At 41.4% G+C, this 20,548-nt stretch overlaps 1 protein-coding gene across 11 annotated transcripts in view; it reads left to right on the top strand.

The window, feature by feature from the left end:
* Positions 1-20,548, top strand: part of Zfp385b (zinc finger protein 385B) — a 407,085-nt gene that overhangs the window by 245,432 nt on the left and 141,105 nt on the right. Inside the window, exon 1 of one of the 11 annotated variants that reach the window (XM_006499457.4) lies at positions 15,100-15,389. The exons of the other annotated variants lie outside the window; for them this stretch is intronic. Coding sequence (XP_006499520.1) covers positions 15,356-15,389 — 34 coding nt within the window. The 5' untranslated portion in view covers positions 15,100-15,355. Of the gene's footprint in view, positions 1-15,099; positions 15,390-20,548 lie in introns of those variants that run through there. 11 annotated transcript variants of the gene reach the window in all.

Genomic DNA, 20,548 nt, shown 5'->3' with positions numbered 1-20,548 from the left:
TGCATGGAAATCTATATGCTAGGGTAAAAAGAGGTGAGTATGGCTTCAAAATTAGCCAGCCCCCAGCTAACTGCCACCTGATTGCATGAAGGGCTAAGTGGCGAAACCAAGCATTCACTCAACCTCCCTCATACAACTGTTACTACAAGCACAGAAGACAAATAGGAGCTGGCATTCTGAGTACTGTACCGATCATAAAACTGTGGGGTTGTTATGCCTTCCTTCCCATGGCTCAGAGAAAGTTAATCAATATGAATGGGTGGTTTTAAGGTATTACTCCATTTGCTTTGGTGTTCAAATCAAAAAGAATTTCTTTTACAAAACGAGGCAGGCTTGGTGGTGCAGGCTGATAATTCTAACTACTCAGGAAGCTGAGACAGGAGAATTCTAATGTCAAGGCCTGCCTGGACAAATTAGGGTAGCCTTGTTTCAATTTTTCAAATAAATGAAAAGAGGGCTTCTGAGGATATCTTTAGCATAGTGCCAGAATGCTTCTCTAGCATGACCTAGGCTGGAGGTTCAGTCTCCAGCATTGCCAAAAAATGACAATCTGGAAACTCTCCCTCAGCACACCAAGACTTTGTGTTCTTAGTGGGATTTCACTAAACCAAATCAATATTTCCAGATGCCTTAGAAATTCATATAACACGGTTAACAAATACCCAGGTGAGTGTTCTGCTGTGCCCTGTGCTGAGGGCTTCAGGCATGTAGCCTCCCTTCCTTCTCACACAGAGCTTTGTAGGTAGGCTGGCGGCATCACAGTCCTGACTATACAGGCGAGCAGGTAATGGCTGAGATTCATCAACATCTTAAAGGACACCGAAATGAAGGGGCCTCCATTTGTCTTACTTTAATACCAATGCCAATTCCCCTCTCTTTTCTTTGCACTGGAAATATCCTTAGTTGAGTTCTAATCAATTTCAGAGAGCTACAATTCCACGAGGAAGGCCATTAAACAGGGAGAATCAAACCGTTCCCTTTCAAATTGCTTTGAAGATGCCTATGGCACCGTGTTGATCTTTAAGAAGTATTTAAGGAAAATGTTAGCATCTTTACCCAAAAAGAGCTTTAAAGATACTAATTAACATGAAAAATGCACACTCAAATACATCTCTTTAATGAGTTACTGCTTGATTAAGCTATGCCTGTGGCAGTGCACAAACTTTCCAAATATTTAATTTATGATCAAGTATCAGGATTTTGCTCTCAAATGTAACATTTGGATTATGATAGCTTTCATTTTAAAAACTGATATTCCTTTGGGAAATCACTTTGGTTTCCACCCCTCCCCAGCCCCCATCTTATTTGCTGACAGTGTATGAACTCTTTTCTCTTGAAACTTTACAGGGAAGTACTATTGTAAGAAGCAAGAATTATAAAGTTGTTTTAAGCTAGACAGGCCATTAGGAGAATAAATGATCATATTCACAAATGCAATCCCACTTTGTCGACTCTAAGTGGTTTGCCAAGTAGATGTTTATAATTTGTAACTTTTTGAGAGAGAAAAGAAGGAAAAAGCATTTGCTTAGTAGAACCTGGGTCCTGGGTTGGGGAAGTGACTGTGTGGGAAACGTGCCGCCCACACGAACATGGAGACTCAAGTTTGCATCCTCGGAACGCATTAAAGGGTGGGTAGCTGCACATGCCTATAACCCCAGCACCAGAGGACGCTGGAGCAAGCTGGACCCCTAAAGTTTAATGGCCAGCCAGGCAAGTCATACCAATGAGGTTCACATCGATTGAGAAACTCCATCTTTAAAAATAAAGATAGAGAGGAATCAAGGAAGACACGTGATGTGGACCTCTGGCCTCCACAGGAACATGTATACATCTGCACACTCACACTGACACGTGCATGCACCACATACCCAGCGCGAAGCATCCATGAAGCACAGCACACACAAAATATACCCAGGGTCCATCCCAGGCACAGAGAAAAGTGTGCATGGTGTATTTTGGTTGTGCCTTTGGTTCTTATCTTAGAAGGTGATCGAGGAGATCACAGCTTTAATCAGAGGAACAGGAAAGATGTTTAAAAGCTGGAGCTTTCTCTTGATTTTGACATATGTGTAATAGGATTGACAGGTGTGTTGCTATTCATCCAGGGAAATATGTGTAACGGGTGTACCAATGAATGCAAACAATTGTAAGCAATCAAGAACGTATACATTGGCATAGCTGTGGCCCAGGGTCAATCAGCAATGCAGAACTTAACAACTCTTGTCACATTTTATATTTTACTTGCTATTATGAAAAAAAAATCTGTACCTGTTCTCTAATTTCAAAAGAAATAAAAGTAGCTATCATGGGTCATAATCAAGTCTATACATGAATATCTTACTTTTTTGAGAAAAAATTTTCAGGACTTTTATTATGAACTTCAAACTTTCTTCCTCTTGCTCCTGCAGCCCCAGTCCTTTACCCTCCCTCAGCATAAAGCTATCAAGTGAGCTGACAGCATCTAAACGCAGCTCCCAGACACTGCCGAAGAAATACATTCAAGGTCTCTAATGCATTTCAAAGGTTTGAAGAATATGCATTTTTGTCTTTTATATTCAAAGGAAATGGTGCTGACTAAGGTACCCACGTGGATTATATGTCTTCATTCATCCAAGAGTGAAACAGCTAACATATTTATAATGCCTCTTTCACCTTCTCCTTCTGTTCTCTCCCCATGAATTCCTAAAACGTCTGAGGAGCTCGGCTGCCCTTCGTCTTTAGACTTCCCACAGGGAAGTCTAAAATCTGCCATTATGTAGGAAAGTAGGGGCTGGAAATGTTTTTCCTAAATGGAAAACGGCTGCAGGGTGATGGGATTCTGAGGACTTTTGTTGGGCTGCTCAGTGTATGCTGGTACCTGAGTGGAGGGAAGAGAATGTGTGATGTAGGAGTTGTTCTTGCTTAAGAAGCTCAGTGTAGTAAAAAATAGATGTGTAAACAGTAGCACTGTAGACAGAGTACAAGCAGGCAGGTGCTTCATACTGTCAGTCATCTCAGATATCTATGCCCCTTGTAGAAGCAATAGTAAAGAAATGCACTGCTTAATCTTTCTATATAAAGGAGCTTGCCTAGCCAGAGGTTTGGAACTGAAGTTATTTGTCCTGAAAGGATATAGAATGATAAACATGCTAACCTATCCAGATTTTCATATTTAGAGTAGTATTTTTTTTTTCATTTGGGGTAGCCCGTTGTGCGACTGTGTGGTTCTGGATAAAGTATAAATGGCTCTCCTCCGATTTGATTGCTGGAAGAAATCATTTACTTTATCGTCAAACTTGTTAGCTTCCGATTTGCACTTGTAGTTTTTCAGTCAACTCGCAAGACTTTCTTCAACAGTTGATACTCTAAGGAAATTCTATAATTTTCAGGTAATATCTTTAGTTCACAATACTTGAGTTACTTTGTTAATTAATTGAGCCCACTCTTGAAATTAGGATTGGGCCTTTTATTTTATAGCCATACTGTGAGAGGCAAGCCCTACACTAAGTGAGATTGCTCTATCTAGGATAGGCTGAAAGATAAGCATAAATGAGGCTTAATCTCAAACTTCATATAGAGGTGCTACCATTCAACGTTTAGTAAGAGGCTGTCAAGTGGTTAACATAGGCTGTCAAGATACAGGTTAGCGGCAGGCATGGTGGCACACACCTATAATCCTACATCGTAAATTCAAAAGTTAGCCTGGGCAACTTAGTGACACTTCATCTCAATATTCACAGCGGAGCCTATGGATGTAACTGAGCAGGCTTGTCTACAGTGTGCAAAGCACAGAACTCAAGCGCCAGTACTGGAAAGGAAAAAGAAAAGACAAGACTTGAAGATGTGGAACCCGATGCCTCCCTCGTTCCTCATTCCGAGCAGCACAGCCAGGTCCTCAGGGCAGCCTGTGGACTGTCAGGAACCCACTGGGCAGGGCATGCGGGGCTCACCTCTCAGCACACCACACTGGGGAGGAGTTTATTCCGCAGCAGCACGGGAGGGCTGACCTCCTGAATCTGTTCCCATGTTCATTAGCTACTGAGCCACCAATCTCAAATGTTCACGAGCTGGTTTGAATCTCCTGCTTCTTGTCTCTATGGCTCCTTGTTTGATTCAGTCATGACTGGGCAGCTCATTTGTGATTGAAGACATAGCCAGGATCTGCCGTTGTCATCGGTGTGTTGGTTAGGAATTCACTTTGGGGAGAGTCCTGTTGCTAATACCATAAATCTCCTCTTCGGTGGAGCTGCTTCAACTGACAAGAAGCATAGAGAGAAAATACTTCCACATAAGATTATAGAAAGCGTTGAATATTTTAAGTTATCTTAGAGAGATGGGAAGAGCTATGGATTAATTACTCCATGCTGTTCCAATTAGTGCAGTTTGAGTCTGAGGCATTTTGGCAACCAGTTGAAGTGAAGCAATGAACTATGCTTGTTTCGATAGCATGAGGTTTCTTGGACACTTTATCAGCTCATTAGTCAATATTTTTGTGTGCATGTGTGCACGTGCATTTATATGATAAACACATCCTACAGCAATCATACGGAGGTCAGACGACAGCTTGCAGAAGTCACTGCTTTTTGCCTATCTTGTGGGTTCTGGAGATGAAACTCAGGTTATCAGTCTTGGCAGCAAATGCCTTACTCTGGAAGCCATCTTAACAGCCCGTCTTTGTATTTTAAGAACTGTCCATCAACATGAATGTGACACTAGGTTGTACATGTGGTATATCATGGATTTTGGAGTCTGAAGATTTTGGCCTGAGCTTCTGATTTGGAGACTCAATATGTGAGCAAATCTTTCCCTTTTGAAACTGGAGAGTGGGTATTGGCTGAACCACAGCCAAGTATACTAGTTGAGTAGATCATGAAAAGATCGTGTAGAGAATGCAAATACTGACAAACAATGGAATGTCTACCTAGCCATTCTTTTAGAGCTGTGATCTGTTAAGTCACAAATGCATTCCCTTTAATAATAGTTGTTATTTTCAACCTGTGATAAATGATGTGCCTTCCTTCCACGTGGACCGAAAGCCGTGATTCTCACAGACTTCTTTACAGTATCTCCAGTTAGGAATCATTCTGTTCATCGTAAATATATAAAGCATTTAATATAAAAGTCTCTTCCTTACAGCAGAATGTCTCGGTGTTTATTAAAATGCTGACAGGTTAGACAGGAGCAAGAAGTAGTGGTGTGCTATCGTGCAACAGGGGGGCTATAAATAATGGTGATGGACTGTGCATTTCAGAAATCTCAGATAAAAACATGAAAGAGTTTTATTCTGAAGAAACGGTAAATCTTCAAGAACTTGATACACACAGTATCTGCTGTATATGAATATCAAAACATTACAAAAAATTTTGTTATCTCTTTAATGCAAAAATGAAGTAAAATGTAAGAAAATACCTAGGACATTCATTTTCTTTCAAAATGAAGTCAGGGAAATGAATCATTTCAAAGTGAAATCAATTCCTTTGATTTCAGAGGACATACAGTAATAGTAATGCTAATTTTTCAAAGTTCCGAACATCCTGGGTATCAGGAGATATCCAAGCTTTTGACAGTTGCTATGATGCAAGTCATTATATTTGTCATAGCTTGATGCTGTTTTCAGAATTCAGGTTCAAAGCTGTGGAAATGTGCTATGAGATTCATTATTTGTTCACGTCCTGTGTGCACGCCCTGATACCAACAGGTGTCATCTTTATGCAGATTTGGGCTGTGGTATATGAACCTCATCTGTGAAATAGTCAGATCTACTAAGTTATTTACACAGAGTAAAAAAAAAGTCTCTCACATGTTTCAGATGCTAACGTCTAAATCCCTAGCATTTGAACTGCGCCATGAAGGGGAGACCACGGAGCCAGGAGAGTTCTGGAGTCTCAAAGGTAACAGGAATAAGCATTAATCATGGAGGAATAGTGATGGCCCATGAGGCTGAGTTGCATTTCTCATTGCTGTGTCAAAATACCTAAGAGAAACAAATTGAGGCAGGCTTTGTTGCACTTTGTTTCTGTCATGGCCAGGGAGGCCTCCTGGCCAGAGCAGCTCTGGCTGGAGTAACAGGAATGGGAGGTAGATGCTCGCACCGTCTAAGCAGAGAGAAATGAATGCTGGTATTCAGCCGCCTTGCTTCCTTTTCATTCATTCTGTGGCCTCAGCCCATGAAGTGGTGCTGCCACTTTGAGGGTGGGCCTTTTAAAACCTCATTCAGAGAACGCTCTTAACCACTTCCAGAAGTGTGTCTTCTGGGTGACTCTCAGTCTTGTGACACTGGCCCTCAGGATTAGCCCTCACCTCCCCATCTCTCCCGTTGTGGGGCAGAGTACATGCAAAAAAGCACATGAACAGCTGTCTGCCATCTGCAGATGAGGCCACTAGTCATCTCAGGAATAAGAAAGAAGCTCATTGGAATGAAATGCAAGTTTGGCTGTCTTTTTAAGATATCTTCCTCTTGAAATTATTTTAAACTTCCTAAGTATTTTTGAGTTCTCCAAACTTAGAATTTATTAGCTATGTCTTCATCCTCAAGAATCTATCTTCATCCCCAAGAATCTAATTCGGATTTTACTAACTACATCCTAGGTTGCAAAAGAATCTACTGCAGTTACTATGGCAACCATTGGTGTTTCCTTTTGCTGACTTGGAATTTTTTTTTCTGGAATTCATTCTTTTTCAGATCTAGTGAATACTTCTATCTCTTCACATTGGGAGCAGATGAATTAATCTTTTGGGGGCTCTTTGTATGTGGTGAACTTTTTGTCCTTGGTCACTTCAAATTAGAACTTGAAATTGAAGCAAGGTAGAAAAACCTATTGGCAAATAGTAATATTACCTAGTCATCACCCACCCCGTGACTATCTGATATGACTATAACAGATACTATGTTTCTGTCTCTTGATAATTTCCAGTTACATATAATGCACTTGTACATGGTATTAGTGAATTGTTTTGTATCGATGAGATTTCTGCATAATTGATACTAAGATCTCAGTGAATACATTGTGTGGTAACCATCCCTGTGTTGACCACAGGGAAAAGGGACAAAAGGGGCTAACCCTGGCATCCAGGATGGTGACAGGATAGCGACACCATTGCACCAGTGTGTGGAGAGAGCTGACATCCTATCAGGATAAAAATCATTAAAGTCATCAATCAAAAACAGTGCCTACTTCATTAAGTTGGGTACTACTGAACTGTTTAAAAGTGTTACTGGACCTTTTAATGCAAGATGACACTAAATCACCCATAAAAATATTTAATTATGGGATGGAGAGGTGACACAGTGGTTAAGAGCACTGACTGCTCTTCTAGAGGTCCTGGTTTCAGTTCCCAGCAACCACATGGTGGCTCACAACCATCTGTAATGGGATCTGATGCCCTCTGGTGTGTCTGAAGACAGCTACAGTGAACTCACATAAATACAATAAATCTTTAAAAAATATTTAATTATGATTGTTAACTACTGTCAACAGCACATTTCTGAAGTGACAGATTAGGTACCTAAAGTAGGCAGGCTCCTACCATAGTAAAATAGTCTAGGCAGAGTATAGGACCGAGAACTTGAGCAGAACCTACTAGGACCAGGAGAAACAGAATAGAGAAGCAGAGTTAATGTAAACAAACTCAGTAAAAATATGAACGTTGTTGGGGGCTCAGTCTTGTTATTGGGAACTGAAAGAATGTGAATCCTTGTTACAAACTGGCCAAAACCCTACTGGAGTTGTCCCTGTTGGTGACTTTTTAAAACAATACTTTTGAAGCAATTGAGGCTCAAACTAAGGAGATTTTGAAGTAAAATTGTGTCCTGCATTTGTTACTGCTCTGAGAGAAATGTTAGAGGAGAAAGTCAGGAAGTATACTAGGAAACAACAAGGAATTAGGGCTCAATTGTTCTGGGAAGTCACAGACTATTCAAATGACAAGACATCCAAAATTAAGAATCTGGTTATGAAATAATGGCAAGGTGAGAAAAGGTTTATAGGATGTGGCTGTGAAACTACTGAAAGTGAAAAAAAAATGAAAAGCTCAAAAGACTTCATCATAAGGGATTAAGGGTGTGCCTCACAGAGCTTCCTGCTTAGAAATTCTAACTTGGGAATACAATCAGTCCTGAGACAGAGGCAAAGACAGAGAAGCCTGAGTTCATCAGAACCACACTTTGACAAGACCTTTCTTCATAGCCAACCATCACTGTGCCATCAGTGAGAGACTCACAAAGTTCTTGAGAAGATGATGTCATCCAGAGCACCACCTTCTTGAACTGCAGGGAATGAAGAAGCACAAAGAGAAAGGCTGTTAGCAACTAACATTTTCCTTTCAGGCAGAAGTGGGGGTTGCTGGGTAAGAGTCCAGCCTGTTCAACCCCTTATCTTAGCCTGGGGAGAGCCTCAGCAGAAAATCAATTAAGTCCACTCAAGCTTGGGTCTATTGAACTACAAGATCCTTTGAGTGTCCAAAGTCTCTGAGTTCACTTGTGATTGGGCATGCAGTAATCTAGTGCAGATATTGATCAGAAAAGTGCAGTGCCCGTGGTTTAGGGGAGAGAGCAAGTGTTTTTTGAGATTCTTGTGTTCACTTATTCTGAAGGCCCTAAGTAGATGCTTCCAGTGAAAGCCAGTTCTTAAAGTGCTGTATTTTCAAGATGGTTTCTATTCAGTTGTGAATGCCTATTTCACACCTAGGTACTGCCCACTCTTCCAATTCCTATCCATTTCACTGTACAGTATAATGAAGCATATTTTGTGTCTCTCTAGGACCAGAGTCGAACATAGTATTATGGAATGTCTTATATCTTCCTTATGGTTTATATTAGTCCATGACTTAGCTACTGTACATTAAAACACTAAACATCAACCCGAGTCTCTCGGACAGTTCTAAAGAAGACCACAGTGGGGAATTCTGTTTTCACACTCTATATATATTTTTTTGTTATATCAGAAGGTAATTAGTTCTGCAAGTAGCAGAAAATAGTATGAGCTAAATTCAAATTGTTTAGGTATCTGGAGCATCTGGGTGGGGCTTGTGAGAATGGCCAAGTCAGCACTGCAGAACATTACCAATCTGAGTCATTTTCTTTCAGATAAACAGAAGGGGGTAGAGAGGAAGGACACAGGGTAGGGACCTGAGTTGATGCACTAACAATTTGCTAAACTACTAGAGAAAGATAAGCCTTAGGACACAGCATGGAGGTGGATGAGCTCTTAGGAGAAAGTAATTCTTGTGACTATACATTTTCATAAGAGAGCACATGATTTTGTATTCTGGTTCTAAGGTAGATTATACTGGTCAGGGCTCTCCTGCAAAGAGCAAATCCATATAGCTAATTCATGAAGGGATTTATTAGAACATATTAAATGCCTTGCAGAATAGGTAAGGCTGTTTAAAAATAATTGTTAGCTTTTAGCTTCCTGAAGCTCTTTCACAGAACTGGGCTGCTAACAGCTGCTATTTTCAGTGGGAAGTATCTCCCTCCCAAACCTCTAACATAACCCGCTACACCACAACCAGCATCTTGCACTCCATTTTGACCCATGTGAAATATCACTTTTTTTTTTTAAATTAGTGTGACCCAAAGCATTATCTAGTACTGCACAGCAATGCATATAAGAGATTTTAAGCAGGGCAGAAAGGAATATCACAAGGTCAGTAGAGTTGGCGAACAATTCACAGCAACCTCTCTCCTCACCCCAAAAGAGGCTTAATGAATTAAATTAACGAGCCCATGAGAAACATTGCATTAGAAAAGTCGTTCTTTGTTTGGGAGGCAACAATAGAAAGATCAAATACCTAAGATAATTTTCCTTGGAATGTTCCTCAATTTTAGGCTGTACTGAAAAAAAAAATTAATGTTTTTGTTTTCCTTTTTTTCAATTTAAATTCTCTGTTAGGTGATCTTAAATGGAGATAACCAGACTTTTATTTTTTCCGTTGTCATTTATTTCATGCTCTTGTGAAACCTGCCTTGTGACATGGTCATAGATCATTAAAATCTTTTAGTCATTTCTAATCTGTGGCTAGACTTCACCGCTGTCCGTTTAGACAGTGACTCTGTATCATGGTTTGGTAACATATTGTTGTCCCTCTCATCAGCATATTTTGGCAATGAGCCGCACATTATCTGAACTAGCTTCAAAAATACTAATGTCAAAAATAACCCCAGCTTACAATGGGCTTACAGCAGGGAGGGCAGATTTAGTAACTGAGTCAGCCCTAGGCCAACTGCCTCTTGCTGGATTTGCCGGCTAAAGTCATATGTTTGGATGTTATTTTCTGTGACTTACACCCAGATCCCGGCTTTAGATGTAGGTTGTAACAGAGAAGAATAGAAATCAATAGTGGTGGACAATCTCTTCCCAGCATTCACAGGTATTATAATCTGTATGGGCATGACATGACAATGGTCAGTTTAGCATCGCTGCCGTTTGAGAACGCGGCAGCCTTTGAAATTTCTTTGAATGCTGTTCATTAGTGGAAACTGGTGGGGCGCACTGCTTCTCATTTTAAGGCCTGTTTGGATTTTCATGAGTGCCCAAGGAAACTGAATTGAAAGCTGCTCAATAACAATAGAAAATGACTAATCTCAGCCAACAGATACTCTGTACTAGTTAACTACTGGCTAAAAGGAAAGCAAAAACAGGCTTAAAGCAAGCCACCAGTAGACAGCTGTTGAACGTTCTTTCCTTTGTAACCTTTGGTCTTCCTTGGTAACTGACGGTAGTTTCTTTGGTCATCTCTACCTTCATGCTTGCTTATCTTTGATGAAGCTGAAAGAAGTGTATGTGTGTTGTTTTGCTTTCCAAAACCGCCACCCCTTCCCGTCATTATCTACACACCCTGAAATTGGAGAAGGTTACTCCTTGTTCACCCTTCTCATGGAACAGTGATGGAGAAGTTAAAGAGGATGACAGCTCTTACAGGTCACTATGGTGACCATATAGGGCTCAGGATGCTCTTAGCCTTGTCTGCTGACAGCCTCCTCTCTGACCACTGAACTGTCCTGGTTGGTTGAAAAATGTCCTGGTTGCCCCAGTTATGACAGAGTTAAATGATAGTGGAAAGCATGAGAACTGTTTGAAAATGTCAATGGTAGCTGATGTGTTTGGTGAATACAGATTTTCTCATTAATAATCACGGGGGTAAAATTGCCTGCATGACACTTGAGTCTCTAGCAACCCTTGAAAGCTAGTTTATCTATTGAGAGTGCTTTCAAGTATTTAAACAGTCGTTTGTATTTGCATGTATGAAAGTTAAATGACTTGAAATTCTTGTAGATTTACAATAAGTGAGAGTTTATTTTCCATCAGTAATTCTAAAAGAAGGCTTGCTAATAAGAATTCTTATAATTTAGAAACATATATGGAAATCTGATAATACATATTCAGGGTAGATTTTTTTTCAAAAGTAACTTTTTACCGCTTCCTATTTATTTATTATTTTTCATGAAGTTGTTTCACGTAAAGATGGATTCAAGTTTTGAAATATTTTTAAAATTAAAATTAAAATATAATTACATAATAATCCCCTCTCTCTTCTTTCCAGTGTTTCCCATGAGCCACCCATGCCTTGTTCTTGCTAAAATTTATGGCTTTTCTTTCTTAATTATGGGTGTGTGTGTGTACGTGTACATTCCCATGTATACATGAACACAGCCTGATCAATCCACACAAGTTTCTTATGTGTGAATGATTTCATAGCTGACTGTGTGGCATTGGCTAACCAATTTGTGGCCCCTTCTATAAGGCAAACTATTTCTTCTGCTCTTAGCATTCCTTAGTAGCCTGTAGTAAGGATACCATTATTGTAATTATTGGTAAAGAAAAAGTATCTAAATAGAAAATATTTGAAATTTTTGGTGAGCAGAGCAAAAATCAATAAAATAGACTCCTTTTCTGATACTGTAATTTTCTTTTTCATTTATAATTTCTGAAGGCTATTTTCTGTTATGTTTCAGTGTCGATTCTAGTTGCGGATTTTTTTTTAATGTTTCTTGCCTCAAACCAGGTTTTCATTTTCAGTGATAGCAGGTAATTCATGTTTATTGTAATTGAATTATTAATATTTGGGGGAAATTTAATTGAATCATAAAGCAGTTATTTTCTTTGTCTCCTGACCTGACAGTGCTTTTCTATAATCCATTGGATACATAAAGCCCCTAGAAAGCTTACAGTAGCAGTTGGAGTGTTCACTTGTGAGACACTTCACAGAAGGTTGACGAAGGGATTAAGAAGCCATTAGGGTCCATCACTGTAACAGTAAGACACAAAACAGCCAAATATTTCATCATTTGGATTCCCTGGGTTCTTCTTAAGCAGTCCAATCTACAGCTCTCGGGTGGTGCTAACACACTTCAGTTTAGGTTGAAGGTTGTTTGTTTGAGGTTTTTTGGTTTGTTTTGCTTTGTTTTGTTTTGTTTTGTTTTGTTTTGTTTTTTTGCCTTGTTAATAATTTAGTGCAATAACTCCATCGGGACCATGAAATCATAGAACACAATTCAAAAGGAATTTTAATAGAATATCTATTTCTGTCAGTCTTGGTTTCCTGAGCTGGGAAGATGGCTCAGTGAGTAAGTGCTTGGTGCAGAAGGTAAAGAGAAGAGTTCAGATCCTCAGAAGCAAAGTAAATATCAAGTTAGGACAGCAGCCTTCCAGTCATCCTAGTCTCAGAAGGTTGGAGTACGGATCCCCAGAGAAGGCTAGCCATCATTCCCAAGCTCTGGGTTTGACTGAGAGACCTGCTTTACTGAGTAAGGTGAAAGAGTGACCAAGGATGATCGCTATCAACCTCAGATCATCATATGCATGTGCGCCCCACATAGAAGTATGCCCACACAGATGCAAACAGGCCTAAATCCAAATGTACATCTCACACACACACACACACACACACACACACACACAGAGAGAGAGAGAGAGAGAGAGAAAGAAGACACAGATTACTGAAAGATAGTTACACTGTGCTTCTTCCTCCAGTGTTGTGCTTCTCAATTACTACAGATCAGCACTGTCCTAGGCTGCAGTTTGCTGCCAGTGTAGAGTGGTTAATCACCGTATCGGGCTTCATTTTCAGCTTGTCAGTTAGTGTACCAAGATCCAGGTTCGAGTTTTCATAAAGACCTAAGTTACAGGAGCCTCTGCTATTCTTATGAGTTAATAAAAATGGCAGTTATTCACTTTTTCTCAGGCAGACGTGTTTGCTTGTGTGAATAAGCAGAGGAAGAGTAAGCATTCATAGAGGTCTTTACTCCATCACTGCTCTGGACCATGTGCTGTCTAAATGACGGTCACAGGGGGAGAGAGCTGGGAGAGAGGGGCAGTCTGGTAGTACTGAGGTCTGTACTGTTACAGAAATGTGAACTTTTTTATCCTTCATGGATGCAATTGTATACAAGTTTCCATGATATGTTAGTAAGTCTAACTTGAAAATCTCAGGTTAGCTGTTTGGTTGCTGTGGACACCACTCCATGTGACACTCTGGACCATAGAACAGACTCTGAGCCTGTGCGAGCCTGTGCAATGATACTTGGAGTCACTGGGACTGAAAGACTCTAGAATCCAGGTGGCCTCATGGCCTCATGGCTCCTGGAGGGAGATAGAGTTCAATTCACACTTCTGGCCCTGGGTAAATCTCTGAGAGGCTCTACCTGAGCCTCCGTTTATCTGTCAGTGAGGATAGCTCAATACATTGCATTATGCTAATCCAGGAGGGAGAGAGCACGGGGGGGGGGGGGGGGGCGGAGAAACAGGGAATGATGTCAAGGAAAAAAGTGGATGGAGTCAGCCATAGCAAGGGCCTGTTGTGGCTCTTCTCCATCTCTGCAGCTTACCAGATACGGACAGAGGTCACCATCTCGGTAGCATCCTCTGGAGGTGCTTTTAAATTAGCCTACTTAGAAGAGGGCAATTTGCCATTTGATTAATACACAGTAACTTTTTAGAAGTCACTAATTAGTAAACAAAATCACTTAAGAAAGCCCTGCCTCCCACTGCTTTGTCTCTGTCTGATTGAAGACAAGAAAAAAAAATCCAGCCAAAGTAGGATATAATCTAACAACATCTTTGCTTGGTTTAAAGACCACTCAGAAGGCGAAAATAAATTTCTATTTTGAAACTATAGTCTACAAATAATATAAAAAAAGACATGAAACAGAGAATATAGTGGTATGGATTAAAAACATGGAATAAAGAATTTCCTACAATTGTAAAGAAATTTTCTAAGAGTTTGATTGTATATGTATGGATGTCAGTAGATGTGTATGCATGGGCAACAATTAACGTACAGATGCGGTGGAGTTTGGGGCGGGGGGGGGGTGAAGGGAATGAGCCGTTCTGGAACTGAGATTCTTTATCTTGTGATAAGTAGTAGATAATTAGAAAATCTCTAAGGTCTCACCTAACCTTATCTTTATAGAATTGCTTCTACTATCAGGCATTGTGAGCAATGTAAGCCCAACAAAGCATTTATCTAAACAGAAAACTGAAACAAATAATATTTGCATAGCATTAGTGCATAAAGTTCTCAGCTGAGGAGTAGAAAGGGAACTTTAAAAGAAGAAATAAAACTTCTGGAGAGTAAAAAGATGGGTAGCAATACCATTCACTACTGGAATAGATAGAAAAAGCATCGTTAAGGTACCAGCTGCTGGGCGTTTGGCTTAAATTCCAAGTATGCATTGTTTCCTATGATGATGTGAAATGAAGTCTTAACACGATCCCCATCTGACAGAGGAGAATTCTGAGCCATAAAAAGGGTTGCTTCTCTTGTCTAAGTTCTCTGGGGGTGTGGGACGTGAGATCCTACCATCACGGAGACTGCAGCCCCTAAGTCTTTGTAACCGATAAAATAAACATCATCTGTGACAACTGCCCCATCAGTAGAGATCAGAGAAGTGAGCCATCTCCAGGGTTGCACACATATGCAGAGTTACCCTGTCAAACCATGGGGCTATTAAACCCCTTTAAACATATACTTCTCGCTGCAGCATGCTAAAATTTCCCATGTAATTCTTGTCTTTGTGGTGACAGTTTAATGAGCACCAAGTTGAATATCTACCTATAATTAGCTTTTTTTTTTTCCTGCAAAAGGAAAATGGGGAGATCAGCTGTAGACCCAGGCTGGAGATGAGCAGTCATCATAGTGACAAGTCTCTTCTCAGCTGGGCCTGCTGCACAGCCTTCTGTGAGAAGGTTCTCATTACCGAAGTGGACAGTCTCTCCAGTCTGCTCGTCGTCTAGGGACCAAAGTGAGCATGCCTCATTGGCATTCCTTCTTTTAACCAAGAGCTAGTAAGGGGTACTCAGAATATTGTCTATGTCTAAATTCCAAGACCCTCCCATAAGATCTAGCTCTCTTCAAATGCTAAGGAAAGGTATGGATGGAATGTTACACCTGCCTCCCGGATGGCCCAGGTAAGAGAGCTGATGGTCTTTCCTGGCTTCCTTCCATTTTCTTTTCCCTGTGGGATTCATTTGTGGCTTGAATGTCAGGAGAGAACAGTCAGGAAGCTGGCTCCTGCAGTCGCTGGCTTTCTGCTGCTGATGTACATAGAAAGAGTCACAGACCAGAGCTAAGTCCTGCGTTCATTTCCCCATTGCCACTGGGCAGCGGGACTGTAGTGATGATTGTCATCCCCTTCCGTCATTGTCTTTGGGATGATAACTGAGAGGTGACAAGAGTGTGAAGTTGAAGATGGCCGAAGAGTCCTTATTAGTTCTCCCTGTGGTACTTAGGTACGGTCACTATGCATGACATTGTTCCAGATGACAGATACTGGCTTGAAAAATTAAGAAGAAATAAGGAAAATGCCAGAGGCTAGAGGTGCACGGTTCTGTAAAAGTCCATTTCTGAACTCCTAAAACAAAGGCTTTGCAGCCCTGGGCTGGGGTTTTTGTCACTGCCTCTTGGTGACATCTTTTCCTTCAGTGGTATAGTTCGCAAGCTTTACCCTATGTCTTGTTTTGTTTTTTCCCCCAGAATCGCCATTGTTGATGGTGTGTGAGTAACATTGTACATGCAGGAGACAGTATATTCTAACACTGAAGGTGGTAAGGCAAAGTCTTCAGTCACTAAGGGGGGGCTGACCTCCAGGCTGTCAAGCCAATTATCCCAGCGCAGTATGCCTGCTCACAGGATCACTGGGCCGTGGCAGGTGATGAACGAGTGCTTTCTGTGGCCCTGGGCTCATTCCCAGGAGAAAGACTAAGTTGAAAAATGATTTTCCCATTATGGTGGGTAAGCGTGACAGAAGTCAGATACTGTCTCGTACATCCCTGCTGGCATGGCATGTGTATAGAGGTCTAGGTCATGACTGGTATGATGTTCGATGTGGAGATAAGAGAAAGAAACCTTCCCATTCACTGTTCTGTTTGCAATGAAAATCGGCCCCAGCAGAGTAGGCCATCTGTATTTTGAGTTTTGCTGCTGCACGGCAAACCTTACCTTTCTTATGGAAGTTAGAAACAGGTGCTGACAGAATCTCACCTTGATAGCTCACGATTCATATCCAAGTGCCCTTGACTCCTACATAACATTACAGACCAAGTCATCATTTGGGAAACGCTAAACAGGCTGAAAGGCTGCTCTACTTCATAGATTTAGTAACAGGCTTATTACTATAGGCAAAGCGAAGTTGGATATTTGTTTAGTGTTCTTGATCCACTTTTGAGATGAAGACTTGAAAGAATCCTGGAGTCAAAGGAAGTCTCTTAATCTTTTCTTCCTTGCGCTTCTGGGATGATGTTAGGCCATGCCATCTGGAAAAGATGTTCACGTTAAACTTATACTCAAAAGCTTCAGCTCTTTTGGAGAGTTGGTCTTATTTATCTTGTCTAAACATAAGTAGGCTCCCATCTAAGAATCTTTGCATGTAGCTTTGGTGCAGAGCCTTAATAGGCTCTTTGGAGCCTCTAACATTCTGTAGTCTCATATTAAGGGTTACTAAAACACCCCAGTAAAGCATATCTGTCAGTTTTGTATTTTATTTGTGGACATGAATATAAAAGGTAAACTAGATGTCTTTCAGAGTTATTAACAGATATACTTAATAAAGTAGATTCATATGAGCTAAACCATAAGTATAGTCTACTCCTGTAAGTCAACTTGATGGCATAATTCCAGGGAAGTTCATTATTCTCTCTCTTTTTTTTTAATGTTACATTTATTCGTGTCTTTAGTATGTTTGTGTCAGTATATAATTGTGACATGTGTGTGCCTGGGTACATATGTGGAAGGCAGAGAACAGCTTAAAGGAGTCTCTTCTATCACGTGGTTCCTAGGGACCAAACCCAGGTCATGAGGCTTGGCAGCAATATCATGCCATTATCTGCTGAGCCATCTCGATAGCCTTGTTTGTTCGTTCTCTCTCTCTCTCTCTCTCTCTCTCTCTCTCTCTCTCTCTCTCTCTCTCTCTCCTCTCTCCCCCTCTCTCATTCTTCCCTATAAAAAAGCCATAACAAACTAGAGTATTAGCCTACTATGATTATTTACTCTGAAATATTTAGAGTAAATTCTTAATCTAAAAGAGATATTTCTTCTGCCACTAACAATGTGGTAATGTTTAAGTTTATCTTTGGCTTTTATTTCTGAGATCTTGAAATACTTTGAAAATGCGTAAGGGAAAGCTAACTGATATGATCAACCAGGTAGAGAGGTCTAAGGACTAAGGAGTCCGGTAAAGATGAATCAGAGAATCTGTTCAAAAGAGCAAGTCCCCTTTTCTCTCAAGAGGAAGTCATAGCTCCACATCAAGTATTTACTGAAATATTCGAGCTCAAAACTCTTTTGAAACAAGTTCGTCTGTGGTTGTGCTCTGGGTGCCCTAGGTGTGTGGGGGAGGGAGTGGAGAAGGGAGATTGTCCTGTGAGCAAAGGACTTGTTTTGCAAGCATGAAAACCTCCATCAACCCACAGGGCCCAGGTATAAAAGGCAGGCATAGTGGTCCATGGTTGTAACCCCAGCATTGTAAAGATAGAGACAGGCAAACTCCTGGGCTCGCTAGCCAGTCAGCTTAGTCTGCTTGGTGAGTTCTAGGCCAGTAAGAGATTATCTCTAACAAAGTTTGGAGATGAGGTGGAAGGAAGGACCATGCAGTGACTGCTCCATCCAGGGATCCATACCATAATCAACAACCAAACGAAGACACCATCACATACGCCAGCAAGATTTTGCTGACAGGACCCTGATGTAGCTGACTCTTGTGAGGCTATGCCAGTACCTGGCAAATACAGAAGTGGATGCTCACAGTCATCTATTGGGTGGAACACATGGCCCCCAATGGAGGAGCTAGAGAAAGTACCCATCATTGGGAGGAGAGGCCCTTGGTCTTGCAAAGATCATATGCCCCAATACAGGGGAATGCCAGGGCCAAGAAGCAGGAGTAGGTGGGTTGGAGAACAGGGTTGGGGGAGGATATAAGGAACTTTTGGGATAGCATTTGAATTGTAAATGAAGAAAATATCTAATCAAAATTGTTTATAAAAAAGAGATTGTCTCTAAATAAATAAATTTGTTGATGGCTGTTGAGGAACAAACAACATGCAAAGTTTTCCTTCTGCCTCTGAGTATTTTACCCATGCGTGTGCACAAAACCTACAAACACACACATTGCATGCAGTGATGGCTGAGTTCAGCAATATGAGTCCTAGTTTAAAGTCAGGCAGCATCTGCAATTCCTTCCCTCATTCTGTCTCCCACTAGATGGATGCCCTCGGTTGTGTTATTTAACTCCTCTGAGTCTTGTTTCCTTAATATGAACAATACAGTCCTAGACTGAATTCACTCAATAGCTATTGACTGAGTTCACAGTATGCACTGGCCAAGTGAAATGTCATATTCTTACTGTGCTCTGACAATTGTGTGTGTGTGTGTGTGTGTGTGTGTGTGTGTGTGTGTGTGTGTGTGTGTGAGAGAGAGAGAGACACAAAAATAGAAAAGGCAGCCCCTACCTTTAAGGAGTTCTGAAAGTTTAATAGGATAATCATCTGTAAAAGCTAATACAAGTATTTCTGAACTCTGGAGAGCAATCTGTGTGAGAGATAGATTTGGGGTACCAAGAAGAAGAAAAGATGATTAGTTAAGATTAGTTAGGGGAGAAGAAAGCTACAGAGGTGTTCAAAGGGAGATCCTGGAATCAGAGTTGGGTCTGCTTTCTCCAGGTGAAGCGCTCAGCTGGGGGAGCACAGGGCCCCAGGACCTCCACAGGGTCCCTGTGCCTGGAGTCAGAGCATGAAGCAATTATTCAAGGGCTGACTGGAGACAGAGAAAAGCCTTTGTGTGACATAAGGAGACCGGATTCTGAGAGAAGCCACCACACTCTTCTGAGTAGTATTTTTAACTGTCGTGTATATGTGTTCTAGCAGCAGCATCTGGAAATGGGTTGATGGTGGCAATTAGAAGCAAGGGATCTTGTTAGAAATCTGTGCTACAGGCACAGGGGAACTAAGATGGAGGTGGAAGCAGCAGCTTGGAGTGGAGGGGAAGGAACACGTTGTCAGGGAAGTCATTCTCCCTAACTCACTGAATGGATGAGGGAGAGACGGACGGGCAGGGCTCCAGCCCTCCTTTCAAGCTTCGACTCTCATGAACCGGTTCTTCCAAGGCTGCTAGGTCACATGCTGCGACCTCCTTATCTTCATAGATGCACTTAATGGAAAGACAGTTTCAGACCTTGATTTTTAAAAAGGCTTATTCCTGTGAATTCCAGCTTTTAAACCGTGGGGATCATTCTGTTTATAAAAGGCACCCTATAAAGTGAGTTCAGAATGGTTCACATATTAATGTTAGCCCTTTGTTCTGAAGATATACTATAGGCAAGCAAATAAGTAGCACGGGTCACCCTGTATCACACAGTCTACGGTAAAAGGCAGAAACAATCCAGTGTGCTTATATTCAGCAATTGCATGAGGTAAGGTCATATAAATACCCAGGAGGCTCAGAAGACCAGGCACGAGGACAGCTTGTAAGTGTCCACAATTAGCTCGAAGCCAGAACTCATGCTGATTTTCAGTTTTTGCTTGGGTGCCATTGCTGTCCTACGTTGAGCATCGTCATTCCAATATGTGAGCCACGTGTCTTAAAAGCATCCTCCCTGAATCCAGTTATGTTGCTTCCAGCCCACTGTAAGCTGCTGGGTACCCAAAGCACACCGATAAGCAGAGGCCTGCACCATCTTCCCCAGTCGCCATTCCAGTGGGCGTGTCTCCCTCCTCATCTTACTTGACCTTTCTGCTGGGTTTATGAAGCTCACCTCGTTTGCCCTCTGTGACATCAGGGTTGCCCTGACTTTCCCTCACCCCCTTCCACTCTGTCACTGTCAGGTTCCTGTGCTTCTCTTCCCAGCTTTACACTTTCCCCAGGTCACCTCATCCACACATATGGCTTCTATATATAGATGGCCTGAGTCACGCTGCTGCTTCAGAAACAAAAACCTAACTTGCCGCTGTACAGCCACACCTGACTGTCCCTTTGGCACCTCAGATTCAATGTACTCAGAAGCCAACCTCTGTCCTTACGCCTTTCCTGCTGCGATCATAGCTTCTTGTGTTACAATTAAAGACGTTAATTCCTCCAT

Source organism: Mus musculus, chromosome 2 (assembly GCF_000001635.26).
Source record: "Mus musculus strain C57BL/6J chromosome 2, GRCm38.p6 C57BL/6J".
NCBI classification, from domain to species: domain Eukaryota; kingdom Metazoa; phylum Chordata; class Mammalia; order Rodentia; family Muridae; genus Mus; species Mus musculus.
Note: the sequence above shows the minus strand (reverse complement) of the source record. Positions and strands in the feature narration are given on the sequence as shown.